Raw genomic sequence first — 15,363 nt, 5'->3', positions numbered from 1 at the left:
GTCATCCTTGACCTGTGCTGTGCTCAGAGGATTTAATCTCAGCTTTTATGACTCACCAAATTAAATTTCAGAAGGAAAAATGCAATCAAGCACTGACTTAATACATCTCTATATTTTATGTATACCAGGAGGACTGAGAGCTTTGGACCAGCAAATTTCATGGAGGAACCTTAACAGAACACGGTCTCCCACACTCCATAAACAAAGTGACAGAGGCAGCTTCCCTTAGGGAGGGATGCATGCAAACAAACCAGCATTTAGTATCAAATTGTCTCTCTGACAAGCCCCACAAGAAGTCAGGAAATTATAGTTCCTGTGCCATGAAAACAGGTGATATCTGATGGCATCAATCAGAGCATGGGGGTGCAGGAAGACTTTCAGTGGTGTATTCAGAGCACTGATTCACTCCCTTCAGTTCCTCTGAGTGCACAGACAGCTGTGAGGATATTCTTATCCCACAGGCTGTTTTTCACTCTGACAAACTGAATCAGCTTTTTTCACACAGAGGAAGGGATGGCAGCTTTTCTCCTCATCTCCCCTTTCCGAGGCTATGGCTTGTCCCAGATTCCCTGGAGCTGCACTGAGCGCTTTGGGAGCGGCAGCTGGAGGGTCAGGACTGGCAGGAGGTGTCCCACAACAACCTGACAGCCCAGAGCCCTCCTGGAGATCAGCTCAGCCTCTGGATTACAGGGAGATTGGGTCCATCCACTCCTGCACCAGCCTGGAATGTGGCAGCTCCTTCAGTGCCAGTGGCACCTGAGAGGGCTCATGGGGACTGTGATGGGGGCAGCTGTGCTGGAAGGAAAAAGCTGGGAATCACACACTGGGCATTCTGGAATTCCTCCCAGCAGGGCTTACCTCCATCTTCTGGAGTCTGCCTGTAGCATTTACTTACAGCTTCAGTGCAAAAAGAAAGCCAAAATGGGTTTGTTGTGTCATTGCCAAAGAAACTTACCAGCAATTCAGAATCAGCCCATCACTCCCAACAGATTATCTGGAGTTTTGAATGATCCAGACCTTTCCCCTTATTGATTTCAAGGTTTTAGACTCTGCCTAGTAATAAAAAAATATTCACCAAGGATTCTTCAGAATAGGAAAATTCTAGAATGAATATACACTGTAATCCCCAACTGTAAATGAAATGTTGGATTCTGAAAAACTCTCTAAGTTTGCAGGACTTTGGGGTGAGGCAGGGAGTGCTCCATTTGTGAAGGACATTGCTGGTTCCACCATCACGGCATCCAAAGCCTCAAACTTCCATACCCCAGGACCAGATTTCAAGCCTGTCACACTTGTGAAAAAACATGAACACATAAATAAGCCCATGTTGTCTGAAAGATCATTTGCACTTGAAAACAATGTCAAGAACTGTGGCTATTTCCCAACAACCCCAGTGCAGGGAACAGAGGGATGAAGTTTCCCAGCCAAGTCACAGCTGGAGCTAGTCAAGGGTGCTGCCTGGCTGGCACTGGGCACCGAGGCATTCCTGACTCACTGGGCAGGCAATGCACCTCCAGCCACTCCTGATCCCAGCTTTCTATTCAGTCGTGGCAAGGAATTGGGAATATCTGTGTGGAACCACCTGCAAAGCTTTGCAATTCTGTCAAAAACCCATTTCCAAAGGCAGGAGCTGCTCCACGTGCACCAAGTGAAGGCAAAAGAAAGTGAAGGGATCAGCGCTGGCAGAACTAATCCCATCAGAGCTGCAGGACCTTCGATTCCCAGAGCACCCACACAAAGGAAGGAGACTCACCATCCACTGAGCATTTGCACCACAATTCTTTCAGTGATGGCTCTCCAGATTAGCAGCACAACTCTGGCATTCGTTAAGCACCTGTTGAACAGTCCTTGAAGAGCAGATCTGTAAGTTAGAAACTCTTCACGAGACTTTCCAGAGAGTTCAAGTTTCAATATTTTAGATTAAAGGCTGAAACAAGCAAGTTCTCTAAAATGTCAGATGCCTTCCCTGTGTTACTGTTAGATGACAAGTGTGAGACAATTAAAGAGGATTCCCAGCCTGTCCCTGCCTTGCTGGGCTCTGCCCTGGCCCCACTCAGGTTCTCTCTCTGTCCCACTGCACGGTGGTCTCTGGTCTCTCTCTGGCTGAAGGAGCTGGGACTGTTCAGCCTGGAAAAGAGAACGATTTGGTTGACCCAGCTGTGGCCTTCCAGCAGCTGAAGGGAAGATGGAGAGAGACCCTTTCCAAGGGATGGAGGGACAGGACACAGGGAATGGCTTCCCACTGACCGAGCAGGGTTAGATGGGATGTTGGGAAGGAATCCTGCTCTGTGAGGGCGGGCAGGCCCTGGCACAGGTGCCCAGAGCAGCTGTGGCTGCCCCTGGACCCCTGGCAGTGCCCAAGGCCAGGCTGGACAGGACTTGGAGCCACCTGGGACAGTGGAAGGTGTCCCTGCCATGGCAGGGGTGGCACTGGATGATCTTTAACCATGGTGGGGTTACCTGTGCCTCGGTGGTTCTCTCCTCACCTGCTGCATCTTCACCTCTCCAAGGAACCTTTGCTGCATTTGAGACCAGAACCTAAACCCCTTTTCACCCCACACAGCCCAACAAAATCCCCTCCCCAAGCCCCACGAGCTTCGGCCACAAAGGAACGAGTTCCTACAGGAAGCTCAAAAGAAAAAGGTTAAGGAGAAACATTGAGTTAAAAGTTTTATTCATTCAACATCTCACATTACAAATATTTAAAAATTATATGCATACTGGTATAAATAGTCATTTGCAAACTATTTAATAACATTAATTTTCACTAGCACTTCAACAAATGAACTCTTTAAAAAAAGTAACTTGTGTTATATAACTTAGAGTAGAACATACAAAAATATGAACTTAAACGTGAAAATGACTTTAATAAAAAATGAATTACCCTTATTTAAAATGCTATAATAAATACTACAACCTCCCCATACACAGTAAAAACTATATGGAAATTCAGCCAAGTAGTACAATTAACTGACATACTTAAATAACTTTTCCTTCTGATAATATGAGCAATACATTGGGGGAAAAACATATTAGGGATTAGTAAAAACTAGACACCCACTTGCTAAAAGTTTCACTTCCAAAAAATATAACAAAAAAATCTGATGAAAATTATAAAAACTAATTATACTTTAAAATTTAAAAATATAAAAAATAAAACAGTTGAATACAATATTGTCCCAATTCTTACAATGCTATCACAGTAGCTTTAAAATAAGATAATAAAATAAAGCAAATGACCAAAACGTTTTATTCCATTTTTTTTTAAAAATAATCTCAAATTTACATTAGTAGAAAGATTGATTTCTGATTCTTTTCTTTAGAAACACCAGCAAGAAAGAGGATTTACTAGAACAGTAGAAAATGACATTTTTAAATGTCTGCAATTAAAAACAAAGAATTACACTGCAAAGATCTTCCAGAAGTCTGAAATAGGTATTGCACATAACTTGAAGTTAACTTGCCACAATCCATCACATTCAAGTTTTAAATCACCTTTGAACAGAAGGTTTGAACTCTTCAAAAAACACAAGGGGTGAATTATCAAGTCTTTCCAACAGCATCCTTATAAAACGCTAAATTCAGTCACTGCAAGGTTGAAATTTGCATTCTGCAGAGGTCTGTGTATGGAGAAGTAGAGACTATACCAAAAAAGCACGGGGCAGTGGGGTTCCTTTACATATAAAATAATCAGAAACACTTTATTTTACATTGCAAAAATAACCATGGAATTACTCTGTCACTCCCCCGGGGAACGCCGCTGCTCATTAATGACACCCCCCCGCCGGTAGCTAATTACACGTTAATGAGCCTGGGGCTACACGGTAACCCCAGAGAGCCCCGTGCCATCAGGAGGCTGGGCCAGCGCTGTTGAAGCACAGAGTAATGGAGAGAATTGTTTATGCCCTGTAAATCGAAGTGTAACCAAAGGATCTGTAAACACGCTTGTCACACAATCACAAGTGAATATTAGTAGAATAACGATTTCTTACATTAGTCATGCATACTAACATTACATGCCTGCCACCTAGCAGGCTCTCTTTTATTCTTTAAATATAATTTAAAAGAGCAGACACGGTTCTGCATCAAACACCTAACATCGATTCTTTATTAATAATAAAAATGGCTAAACATTCACCAAAAACGTCTGCATTTGTGTATAATTTTTAAAAACTCAGTAAGAAGCGGTAGACAATTTTGATGGTTCTTGACTTTTAAATTTCTACACTATATTTATGCATTTAAATTTCATGGGTCTAAAGACAAGTGTCATTTGTCACTTTCATGCTTTTTCTTCTTTAATTCTCAACTTTACATATACTATTTCTTAAATTATATGTACACCAAATACCTGGTGCTGGGCTAAGATGTTTAAGCAACATGCTTTCTTTTCTCTGCAGATTCTAAAATAGCATTGCCAGTGCACAACATCCATAATTCAAAATGTATGCAGAGCACTGAAATGTATAAAAAGCAGAATATAAGAAAATAAAATTTATTAAAATTATTTATATTAAAAAATGAAGTATATGAAGATCTCTCAGTAATAAAAGTACAAAAAGCTACTCTTTGCAATATGAAAAATTGAGGTATTGCATAAAGAGATATCCCGTCAGTGAAAAGTGTGCCTAAAAATGCTCACTGTTGGAAAAACAAGATATACAAAAGTAGTGCATAACAAATATACATTATGTGCATGACAAAATAAGTTAGCTACAAAAACACTGTACCGAAATTCAGCAGGTCATGTACAAAGGGAAAAAATTATTATTCAAAGCTAGTTCTCAAACAGTGTTATTTTCTTGTAATGGAAACCCACCTCACCTGTTTGCTGGGTAGGATCGGCACAATAGCACACCCCAAGCCACCTACAAGCATTAAAAAAATGAAAGGAACATTCCAACTAGAATTATGTACTTCAGAGAAAAAAAAGTCCCTGACAATCTACACAAGAGCACTCTGCATTTGCATTACTGTTGTCAATATTTTCAGGGATTTCAGTAAAAGCAGCTCCCTTTCTATACTTGACTAATAGACAGCAAATGTCTCCATTTTGACCTTTGGAACTTGGTAAGGTATCAGTTCATTAAAGCCTGTATTGAACAGAAAAACTGCTTCTCATAAAGATAATGGGGGCTGGGGGAAAGGGATGAGGGGGGCTTCGAAGGGAGCAGATGTTTTCCAAGCAGTGCCAGGGCAAATCTTTGGTTTGGGAGACTCTCAGGTGGTCCCAGGCCCCTGGGGCCGGGCAGAGATTGCCACAGAATCACTTTGTTTGCACACTGCTACATCCTTGGTGGAGAAGTTGGCCAGGGCATTTAGTTCAAAAGTATTAAAAATAAATTTTCAGAACTACTCCTTCATTGATCTGTTTCAAACTAAACCCTCTGCACCCACTGGTCAGCGTTCGCTTCGCGTGTCCTGGGCTGATGCTTCTCAAGGCAGGACTGAGTCCCAATAAAGCCGGCGTTAATTAGCGATGTTGGCACTTCCACCTGCGTGTCTTTATCTCCCCACAATCAGTTCTGAAGAGCTGGGATCTGAGCTGGGATTCTTTCTACAGGAAGAGTAAGAAAGGCATCTGCACACCTGCACCATTCCGTGCACAAAATTGGGCCGGCGGTGCAGAGCAGGATTTGGGAACTCCTTGGGTTCGTGCCTTCTGTTACAGCTAAATTTGAGGGGACAGAAAACTGACTTTACAGCCAAGATGGGAAACCAATAAGCAGCCAATTTGAGTTTGTGTGCCACAATGGAATAGCAAAACTCCAGTAAAAATCAGTGATATCCTTGAGGTATCTTTAGGTTTTCTACTTTTTCACGTCAAAATGGAGAGCAAAGGCTGGCCCCTGATGAATGTTAGTATATTAGGATATAGAGTTATATATAGCCATCAAAAATAAAATCTATATATTTATCCTTCAGGAGAGGAAATGCCAGTTCACTAGTTGTCATTACTCTAGCTTTGGTAGGATATCTAGGGCTGTAACCAGACAATTGAGTTCTCTTAAAGAAAAAAAGTGCACTCCCCCCTCAGTAGTAACTTTACTCAACTTTTACATTCAGGAATTCTTAAAATGTAATCATTTTGATGAAAATATAGTAAGCTCTGCCTATCTCATTAGTAATTTGGATGTGGGTGGTAGCCAGAGGCACGGTCAGATACACACCGAGCTAAAATTTCAGCCTCAAAACCCTTAAAAGAGTTTAAAAGAAAAAAACAAACAAAAAAGATCATTATTATAGTGCTGCTTCAACTTTGCTCATGCATTTCTGTTGCTTTAAACATGCTCTTTCCTGTTGGTAGGTAAATGCTAACTTCATCTGTTGCTGGAAAAATCCAAAAACAACCAAAAAAAAATAAAAAAAGAGAGGCAAAAACAGGCTTCCCTGGGGGAAAAGTGTCAGAACAGACTGATAGTGTTATTGTTACACGGTTATTTAATAAAAGTATTATTATGTTCTTTATTAACAATAATTTAATTAAAAAACCAAAATACTCTATTGTTTCAATTCTCTTAATATTTTTTCTCTCCTCTAAGAAAACGTTGCAGGAAATTAAGTGTTCTCTCGGTAGTAAAGACAAGAGAATGCAACTCACTTGCAACATGTTATCGATACGAAAAGGAGTTCCCAATACAGTTTTCAATGACAAGATTCTATAAAATACCCATTATAGGTCATTCTTTCATTAGACTATTGTTAAATTACAGACTACTACAAAAGGACATGCTGTGAGTGAGGGGCAGGGTGGGGAGGAACAGAAGAGTGCACTTAATTGGAGGCCTGCAAATGAGCGATCCTTTAGTTCCAGCGGAATGAAATATGTCTCGGGCGGTCCCCTCCCTCCTTGACCAGGGGCTTGTGGAACTCCCTGCCGGCCCGGGAATGGATAGCAGCCCAGCAATATTCACAGTAATACTGCAGACACGTCACGTTAGCACAGAAGAACGGGGCGAACTTCCCGCCGCAGCGGGCGCCCTGACACTCGTCACACAGCTGATCGTCCAAGACATATGGCTTAACTTCCACCTGCAGCCACAAAACGAGACAGTTGGTCATTCTTCAGTGCAAATTCTTAACCCCACACTTATGTTTTAGCAGGGCACACAGCAGTTATGCAGTAGGGAATGTTAAAATCGAGATTTCCCCCTCACGGCACCTGAACGTGGCTGTTGAACACCCCAAATTCCAGGCACTTCAACACTTCTACCCCCTCTTTGATCCTTCAGAAAAACCCCAGAAATCAGTGCTGATCATCAGTCTGACACCTGCTGTCACTGATTTACAGAAACAACCTACTGACTGACACCAAAACCTTGGATAATTATGGGAGTTGTTTTTGATATCCAATTAAGCTCTGTCCCTCTCAGGCAGGAATGGAAACTGTTTATACAACACTGTAACTGCTGATTAAATATGCACATGTGTCTGAATTTCCAGCATTAAGACAATTCATTTATCCTCTAAATAAACACTTCATTTCTGTACTTTTTCCATGGCTTAGTCCTCTCAGCAAAAGGAAATCCACCTGATCTTGTTGGGATCAAATGAGAGGCTTACCACGGGCCTGATGCCCTCCTACGCTGCTGGCATTAAGGGCCAGGTGATGGGCAGGAATTCAGAACAGCAGAAATAAATATAGGTACAAGTTCCTGCTCCAGAAGGGTTTGTGAACCTTCTCTGAAGCTCACTGAATGTGATGTTTTCACCAACATTTTCAAACACCCAGGCTGTGACTGGTATCTCTGCTGTTATCTCTGCATCTGGCCTGGGGCTGCTCCCCCCTGCACCTCACAGGCCTCGGACACACCTCAGGCAAATAAGGACATTCACAACTTGCTGGGTTTTCAAACCCACCCAATTTTATCACAGTCCAGATGGCACTGCAGTAGTTTGATGTCATTTTTGCTTACAGGACACATAAACTGCTCAGACAGAGCACAGCAGCCTTTTTAATAACCTGTTTTTCTCCTCTTTCAGTGCTCGAGTTGCATTTCCCAAAACCCTGCCCTGCCAACTCAGTCAATTTGTACAAGAGCAGAAGCAGGCAAATATTCCTAACACCACATTCCCCATCCCCTAATCTGTTCTGCAGTAGGAGGATTGGGATTTTTTCCTCAAAAATGCTAAAAGGACAAAGATGCCACACAGGCCTCCTTCATGTGGTGATTCTGCCCCATTCCCTCTGCTCAGCCACCTTCAGAGGCCAAACTGCAGCTTGGGTGTCCTTGTCACATTAATTCTGAGTGGGACAGTGCTGGAACTGCTCCCTGAGCTGGGCACAGAGGATTTCCCAGTTCCAGGGAAAGCCTCAGTTACAGCAGCTCCATCAGGCCCTCTCAGGGTGGGAGCCCCAGCCGTGAACCCTTCCTGTGCATTATCTCAGGGCACACCCTTTAGCAGCACCTCCTTGCCCAATTTTACAGGAAATCCCTTCTTGTTACTGCTTTTTTTTAACTAACTTTATTTTTCTTTTTGAAGAAAAGCAGTATTTGAAAACTAAAAATAAATAGAACCTTAATAAAAACTAGTGCTGCTGTATTTTTACCTCCCTCATGCGCCAAATTTCTCTTATAATGAATCCTCTCTGAGCATTATCTCCCCACACAAAAACTGCACCAAAAATGAGGAAATAGGGAGTGGGGGGGAGAGAAGGAAGGGGAAATAGATTGCAAAATTTTTTTTCAGAGTTTACAAGTACTTACTTAAATTTGTAGTCCCACCAGCTTCAATGGACCTATTCACCCAAGTGTCTGCTTATGCAAGCACAAGTTGCACAAGGGCAGCCCAAATTACTTGTTCAAAGCTGTACAGAACTTATTTCAGAGCCAAGATTAGAACAAAGACATTCCAATTCACAGGCCCACAGTCAAATTGTTGTTACAATTCTTCTGCTTTATAACCAAAGCAGAAGTGAAAAGATAATGGGCTAATCAGCCAAGTTTGGAGGTTTTCCACTGTATTAACTTTAAAATTAAGATCAGCAGTGACAGTCATGTAGGAAAAATCCAGAGACAAAGGATTAATTACAAGAGGAGATGTGAGCATCTGAGTTTCCCAAAACTGTGGTCTGAGTATCACTGTAACTGGCAGTTACATTTTAGAGAGATGAAGAAGGCAGAAAGCAAAGTGCTGATCCATTTGGCATATTGCTGTAATTTAAAATAATAAGGAATACAATAATAAAGGAAAGAAAGAAGCAAGCACAGCCTTTGCACAGGCTTTGGAGGGTGACTGCAAGGCTGCAGGGCACAGTAACAAGCTTACAAGGATGCTCTTGGACAGCCAGCACACATTGGGGTGGTTCTGCTTCTTCTCCCGAAAGAGGAAGAGCTGTGGCAGGCACCTCCCTCCCTGCATCTCACAAACACCCCAAACCCTTGCAGAGGGAGCATCTGAGGAGCTCAGTATTCTTGGAAAAGGCCAAGGCAGCTGCCACACTTCCCACTACACTCAGCAACTCAAGAAAAGCCTTTTTCACAGTCACCTCCCACGTGCCAGCACCACCAGCTCCCCACCACTCCGCTTGCATCCCGTGCTGCATCCGAGAGGCACCAACACCAGGATTAACCTGGTGTAACACTGCCAGCACACCCCTGAGGCAGGGAGGGCGCTGGCAGGGGAGCAGGCCTTACCCGTTTATCAATCTCTCCGTGCTGCAGCTGGACGAAGCGGGCGCTGATAGCAGCAATGTAGCTCTGTTGGTTGGAGAACGCCACCCGCCCGGCGCCCTTGGGGTACTTCAGCTCGGGGTCCGTGTCGATGCCGGCGTAGCAAACCCCGCCGTAGAGCCGGTCCATGATCATCGCCAGCTCCACTGCAGCACAAAGCAAAACCAAACAGGGCTCTAGGCTGCCTCTTTTCACTCACTGCACCACCTCAGGATGCTTCGTGTCCCCCACTGTGTCACCACAAAGCAAAACCAAACAGGGCTCTAGGCTGCCTCGTTTCTCTCAAAGCACCGCCTCAGGATGGTTTGTGTCCCCCACTGTGTCACCACGCTCAGAATTCCAGGCTGGCTTCCCCCAGTGCTCCCCAAACCAGGCTGCACATCCAACATGCCCAGTGCTGCAGTGTGTACCTGCTCGTAAAGGCCGAGGAACACCACCAACAAAAATGGTTTTTCTTGGGTCAAGAGGCTGGGAACCATCCATAACAAAATCACTATCACTAAGGTTCCAAGGCCGGATCTGAACCTATGGACAAAAAGCCTGGTTTTTTTAACCATTCACAATTCAAAGTGTCTCAGTAATATAAATTACAACAGAGTCCTACAGAGCAGAAAACTTCTTAAACAGCTGTACTTTCTAAACTCTACTTGTTCAGCAAAATGAAATGGTAACGAGTTCTCTTAAGACAGACCATTTGAGGATGCTAAATTTCATCACTTCCTTGTTACCCAAATTTCTGGGGAAAAAAAACCCTCACCCTCTGCTCACACATTTACTTAATCATGACTGAGCTGTGCTGTACAAGCCCCTGGTCACACAGATCTGCACTGCTCCTGTTGTCCCAGCCTTATCTCAGTGCAGCAGGCTCCAGAGATGCCAGTTCAGCTCCTGTGCTGCTTTCTATTTGGTTACAGCTGGCCAAAATTTGAAGCACAGGACTGGAGCAGAATTCTCTCCAGCTATTGATAGACTTGCATCAGCCTCCCAACCATTTGTATATTAATAATTTAGAGTTCAATGCCATGGTATGCTCTTTAGGATTTATCTGTTATATACAACACTCAATATGAATTCTAGATGTTCATCATTAGCAAGCAAAAAATACCTGTCTGGAAATACATCTTTTTCTGATAAAAATAAGCATTGTAACTAGACTAAAAAACTTTCTTATGCCTACTTCAAAACCATTAAGTTGGTCTTTTCTCTTCTTAATTTGACACCTTAAAGAAATTTTAACATTAACATTCTGAAGACAGAAAAAACTGCATGTGAAGAGCCCAAATTTGTGATTATCACCCAGGAATTGTGCAGGCCCTGACAATTGCACCTACCGGTTTGTCTTTGATAGTGGGGCTGGAAACACAGAGATAGAGCTTTCCATCTTCTTCAATGCATGCATCAATCAGTGCCTGCACAGAGCTTTCATCTTGGAACAGCAAAAATGCATATCCTGGCCAAGGGAAAACACAAACATCACTGCTGCTGTTTGTCTACAGGATCAGAATTTCACTCAGAATTAGGTTTGACATCATGCTGCCACACAGGAGGGGAAAAGATTTAAGGTGCTCCCAGCACACATTTCCAACCCACAAGTGCTCTGGTTGATCATCTAAGGGACAAATCCTTCCCAGCTGCTGTGGAAGGCATTTAGTGCCTTTAAAAAGCTGTTACTACATGTACAGTAACAGGGGAAAGAGGGAAAATGGAATAAAGTAAAAACAGGAAGTTAAGGAAGAATTCTTTTAATGAATAATAACTGCAAAGCCATATTTGAAACTTCACCAGTTTAGAACAACCCCAAGGATTAAATTCTTTTTCCCCCCTAAACATTGTGTCACTATCAGACCAATCTTGTGCTTTATCACAAAAAATTATTCTAAAATGCTCATCTTATTGGTTCGCAGTATTTACCTTTAGGAGGAAAATAAGATTTGCTCTCTGCCTTGTGTGGCCAGTCTACAATCAAAGGTCCAAAGCGCCGAAAACTTGCAGTGATCTCATCTGGAACAGGAGAGAAGGGAAAAGTCATGACATTAAAATAAATTGAATTTAAGGCATTTGAAAGGCATTGATTTCAGGTAGTTTCATCCTATAAACAAACATTCTGTGACCCTCCAGGTTCAGCAGCTCACTGCAGTGCTCAGTAGCTGATGGGGGATCTTTGTGACAAGGCAGAACATCCTTATAAAACAAGACAGGCCAAAGCTCAAACTGTTCTTTCACTGATAATTATAAATAAAAGCTCATAACCCATTAATTCTCAGGAACTGAGCCACTGCATCTATACTGTTATAATGGTCAACTGCTCTCATGGGTGACATGAAATTCAGGTTACCATGTCACAGCAGTGCATTAGAAGCTCTGACACAAAAAGTGGGGATTAAAACAATTCTGTGATTAAGAAAAAAACTTTTCAGCTTTATTGTTGCATTTCTTCTAACTACTATCCCAGCAGGCTCGTACAGAGAGAACACAGAGCTCTGGTGAAATGAAGCTTCACAACACCTGCACCTGACCTTTTAATTTTATTTTAATAACAACTGCAGTATTCTGCCACCTGTATTTGTGTGATGAACCACCACAAACCCCTGGTGCCTCAGGATTCCCTGCACAGATTCATTCCTGTTGGGATCTCACCACGCACAGATCAGGAGCCACCACGGAACAAAAATCATTGCTGGAAACAACTTCAACCACACAGGAGCAACCGTAGAGTTAGGACTTGCTGCCCCACACAGACCTTATAAAACTATGAGCAGCTTTTCCTGCTGCTGACTTCTGGGGCCTGTACAATGATTGCGATGGAATTATGAGTTTCCACAGGTGATATTGGTTTGTTTAATTTTGTACTTTTTATCCTGCTGAAGTCAGCTTAACGCGTGGACGCGTGATTTTGTTCTTTGTGGCAGAACAGCAGCCTAAACTCAGGAGAAAGACCCATTTCCATACTAAAGCTTGGAGCACGGCCATCCCTGAGCTGGCAGAGCGAGGGCTGAGCCCCGGGGGGGGGTTTACCTTCATCGATGTCGGGAGGCAGCCCCCCCACAAAGACCTTGCGGGAGTAGCGCTCCACGCGCTCCCCGTTCTGGTGCGAGAAGCAGTGCGGGGAGCCCAGGCCGCTGTGCAGGCTCTGATCCCCGCGCCCATCGTCCAGGAACCCATCCTCCATGGGGAACAGCGAGGACTGACCTGCAGAGCGGGGTGGAAAAAAAGAGAAACAGGGAAAAAAAACCATACTAACAGAACAAAGCGCACACTGTTGGAATAATTGGGGAAAATGCACCAGTTGCTGCATCAGCAGAACTGGGAGTGATTTGCCCTCTGAATGAGCAGTTATGTTCTCGATTTCATTGCACCCTTTCAGTTTCCAGCATCATCCAGCAGCTCAAATGCTTCATTTCAGAGGAAAGGTTCCTCCTCACAACAAACCAGGATTTCTAATGGGTGCTCGAGCTGACTGCTTTCCATAATATTTTGTGTTTCCAATGAGGTTTCTTTTAAAAAGTACAAAAAGGGAAAGGAACAGCCAATTTGGTTTCTGGGGCTCTCAAAATATCAAGCCATCTATTCTATTTTCCAGTGAACAGCTTCTTCCAGGGAACAGATAAAATTTCAAGGTGAAAATGGGAAAACAAGAATTCTACCAGTTAAATATACTGCACATTTAAATTACCTGATATCAAAACATATCATAAACCACCCACTAGTAAATAACAAAAATAACCTGATGAAAACATTACACTGTCATTTACTGCAAAGACTGAAAATTTTGGCCCCCTACAACTTTACTTCAGTGTTACAAGAGTTTTGTTAATGGCCTCACTCTAAGAGAAAATGTTGTAAAATGAGAAATGTTCCACTTGCAGTCCAGCATCTTTCTATGACAATCCTTTATCATAGAGTTCCTTAATAATATTTCTTTTAAATAAGGTTCTTATAAATGCAACTGTATAATAACATAAATAGAGCACAGGAGTTGTTCTCTGCCATGAATTCCCTCTTTAATTCCAATATTCAACAGCTACACAGCAAACTGAGACTTCTATTCATTTAAGGAGCATTTTAGGAATAAATATATATAGGGAGAGTAAGTAATGAGGTGTGCTACAAGTTCTAGGATACATTTCCTTTTGTCTATGATGTGATACACTGTGTCTGTTTTTTCAGGATTCATCCCAATCTACACAGAAATGTACTAGTGAGGTTAATTTATCCTGGTTTTTCTTCCTCCCCTTGAAAGAACTTGGTTTTAAAAAGGAAAACATCTTGAAAACAGAAAATCTGACCAAGATACAGACATTTTCTGTGACAAAAATCAAACAGCTAAGAAGCTGAAAGGAAAAAAAAAGTAATAAAATCCACAGTCCATAGAATTTCTACGAATAAAAAATGGAAGGCTCTGTCAGGTTGCCTTACTTGAAATTTCAAGGATCTTTTACACACCTTTAATAAAAATAACAGTCAAGTATAATCAGGCCTCTCTCTGTAGCTGGGCAAACCTCATTCCTGCTGTGATAAAAATATTGTAATATTGACTTCAGCCTTGTTTTTCCCTAAGGAACTGCTGCACATGGGATTTGTTTCATCTCTTCAGACCCCAGTCCTGCAGGTATTGTTGGGAGGGAGCAATTCCCAAACCTAACTCCCCTTCCCAGGCTCCTCAGCTGCTGCTGGAGAACTCCACACACCCTGAACCCAGCAGGTCAGACACTCACTGTGTTTATGCTCCATCAGCACCCAAAATTCCCAAAATAAACTCCTCCAGCATTGGCATTCATAACACACACACCCACAAACACAGCAACACAGCCCCCCAGGGTCACAAACCATCCAGGTGATGTCCACTGTGATCATTTCAGCTCAGCTACTCCCTAATCCACTTAAAATGCTGATTTATGGCATGCAGACTATGTAAATGTATGTGAAACTGCTCCCTTATAAGCTTCAAGTTTGGACTTTGCCCTCTAGTAAAAACTGAATGTTATTTCTCCCATGAGACATTGTCAACATTAGAAAATTAAAGAGGAATATTGTTACCTCGCCTTCTCCCATATGTCCTTGCTGCATGTTAAATGAGAAAGAAAACAGCCTTTCAATCATTGTTATAAGGACCAAAAGACCTCGTTTTATTGCCTTTATACTGACTCAGTGATTCTCAAGCCTTTGCAGATGCAGGTTATTTTAAATAAGTGTTCACAAGCTGCCCCTCCCACCGCCCATGGCCTCCTCAGCCCAGCTCTGTTACTTACTGATAAACCACGGTGACAGGAGCCTGGCCAAGTGCATGTGGATAATCCAAGAGACTTCTGGAAGCAATTTTAGCCCCAAATTTGCACATTTATTTATTTATTTGAGCTGTTCCTGGGGGTGTGCCTATAGGCAAATGGGTCTTTCCTCATGCACCAGGCTGTCCCTGCCTTGCCAAGCTCCAGAATATTCCAACACTGCTCTCCACCCAAGCTGCAGGAGAAGCCCTGACACAAGGAAAGGGAAAGATTGGTCTGATATTTTCTGTTTTGAAATCAGGTTGCTTTGCACAACCCACAAAATCCTTGGTTCAATTCTGACTGGCAAATAACCAGCTGAAAAACTGAAAAATCAAGGAGAAATTTGGGCCACTGAAGGTGCCCTCTGGACTCAGCAGTGTGTCCAACAGGATGGATTCTCTCACACTAACCCAGGACACTGT

The 15,363-nt window shown here is 42.7% G+C and overlaps 1 protein-coding gene across 2 annotated transcripts in view; it reads right to left on the bottom strand.

Moving 5' to 3' along the window:
* Positions 1–2,657: 2,657 nt before the first annotated feature.
* The window catches only part of CPEB4 (cytoplasmic polyadenylation element binding protein 4), a 37,577-nt gene continuing 24,871 nt past the window's right edge, over positions 2,658–15,363 (bottom strand). The window contains exons 3-9 of one of the 2 annotated variants that reach the window (XM_058035055.1): positions 14,712–14,735; positions 12,690–12,863; positions 11,586–11,675; positions 11,006–11,124; positions 10,085–10,199; positions 9,639–9,820; positions 2,658–7,032 (exon numbers count right to left, since the gene is read on the bottom strand). In XM_058035055.1, the coding sequence (XP_057891038.1) occupies positions 6,805–7,032; positions 9,639–9,820; positions 10,085–10,199; positions 11,006–11,124; positions 11,586–11,675; positions 12,690–12,863; positions 14,712–14,735 (932 nt within the window). In that variant the 3' untranslated portion in view covers positions 2,658–6,804. The remainder of the gene's footprint in view (positions 7,033–9,638; positions 9,821–10,084; positions 10,200–11,005; positions 11,125–11,585; positions 11,676–12,689; positions 12,864–14,711; positions 14,736–15,363) is intronic. The other variant, XM_058035057.1, reaches the window with a different exon arrangement.

The sequence above is a fragment of the Melospiza georgiana genome, chromosome 15 (genome assembly GCF_028018845.1).
Source record: "Melospiza georgiana isolate bMelGeo1 chromosome 15, bMelGeo1.pri, whole genome shotgun sequence".
Classification (NCBI taxonomy): Eukaryota; Metazoa; Chordata; class Aves; order Passeriformes; family Passerellidae; genus Melospiza; species Melospiza georgiana.
This window is presented reverse-complemented; position numbering and strand designations above follow the sequence as displayed.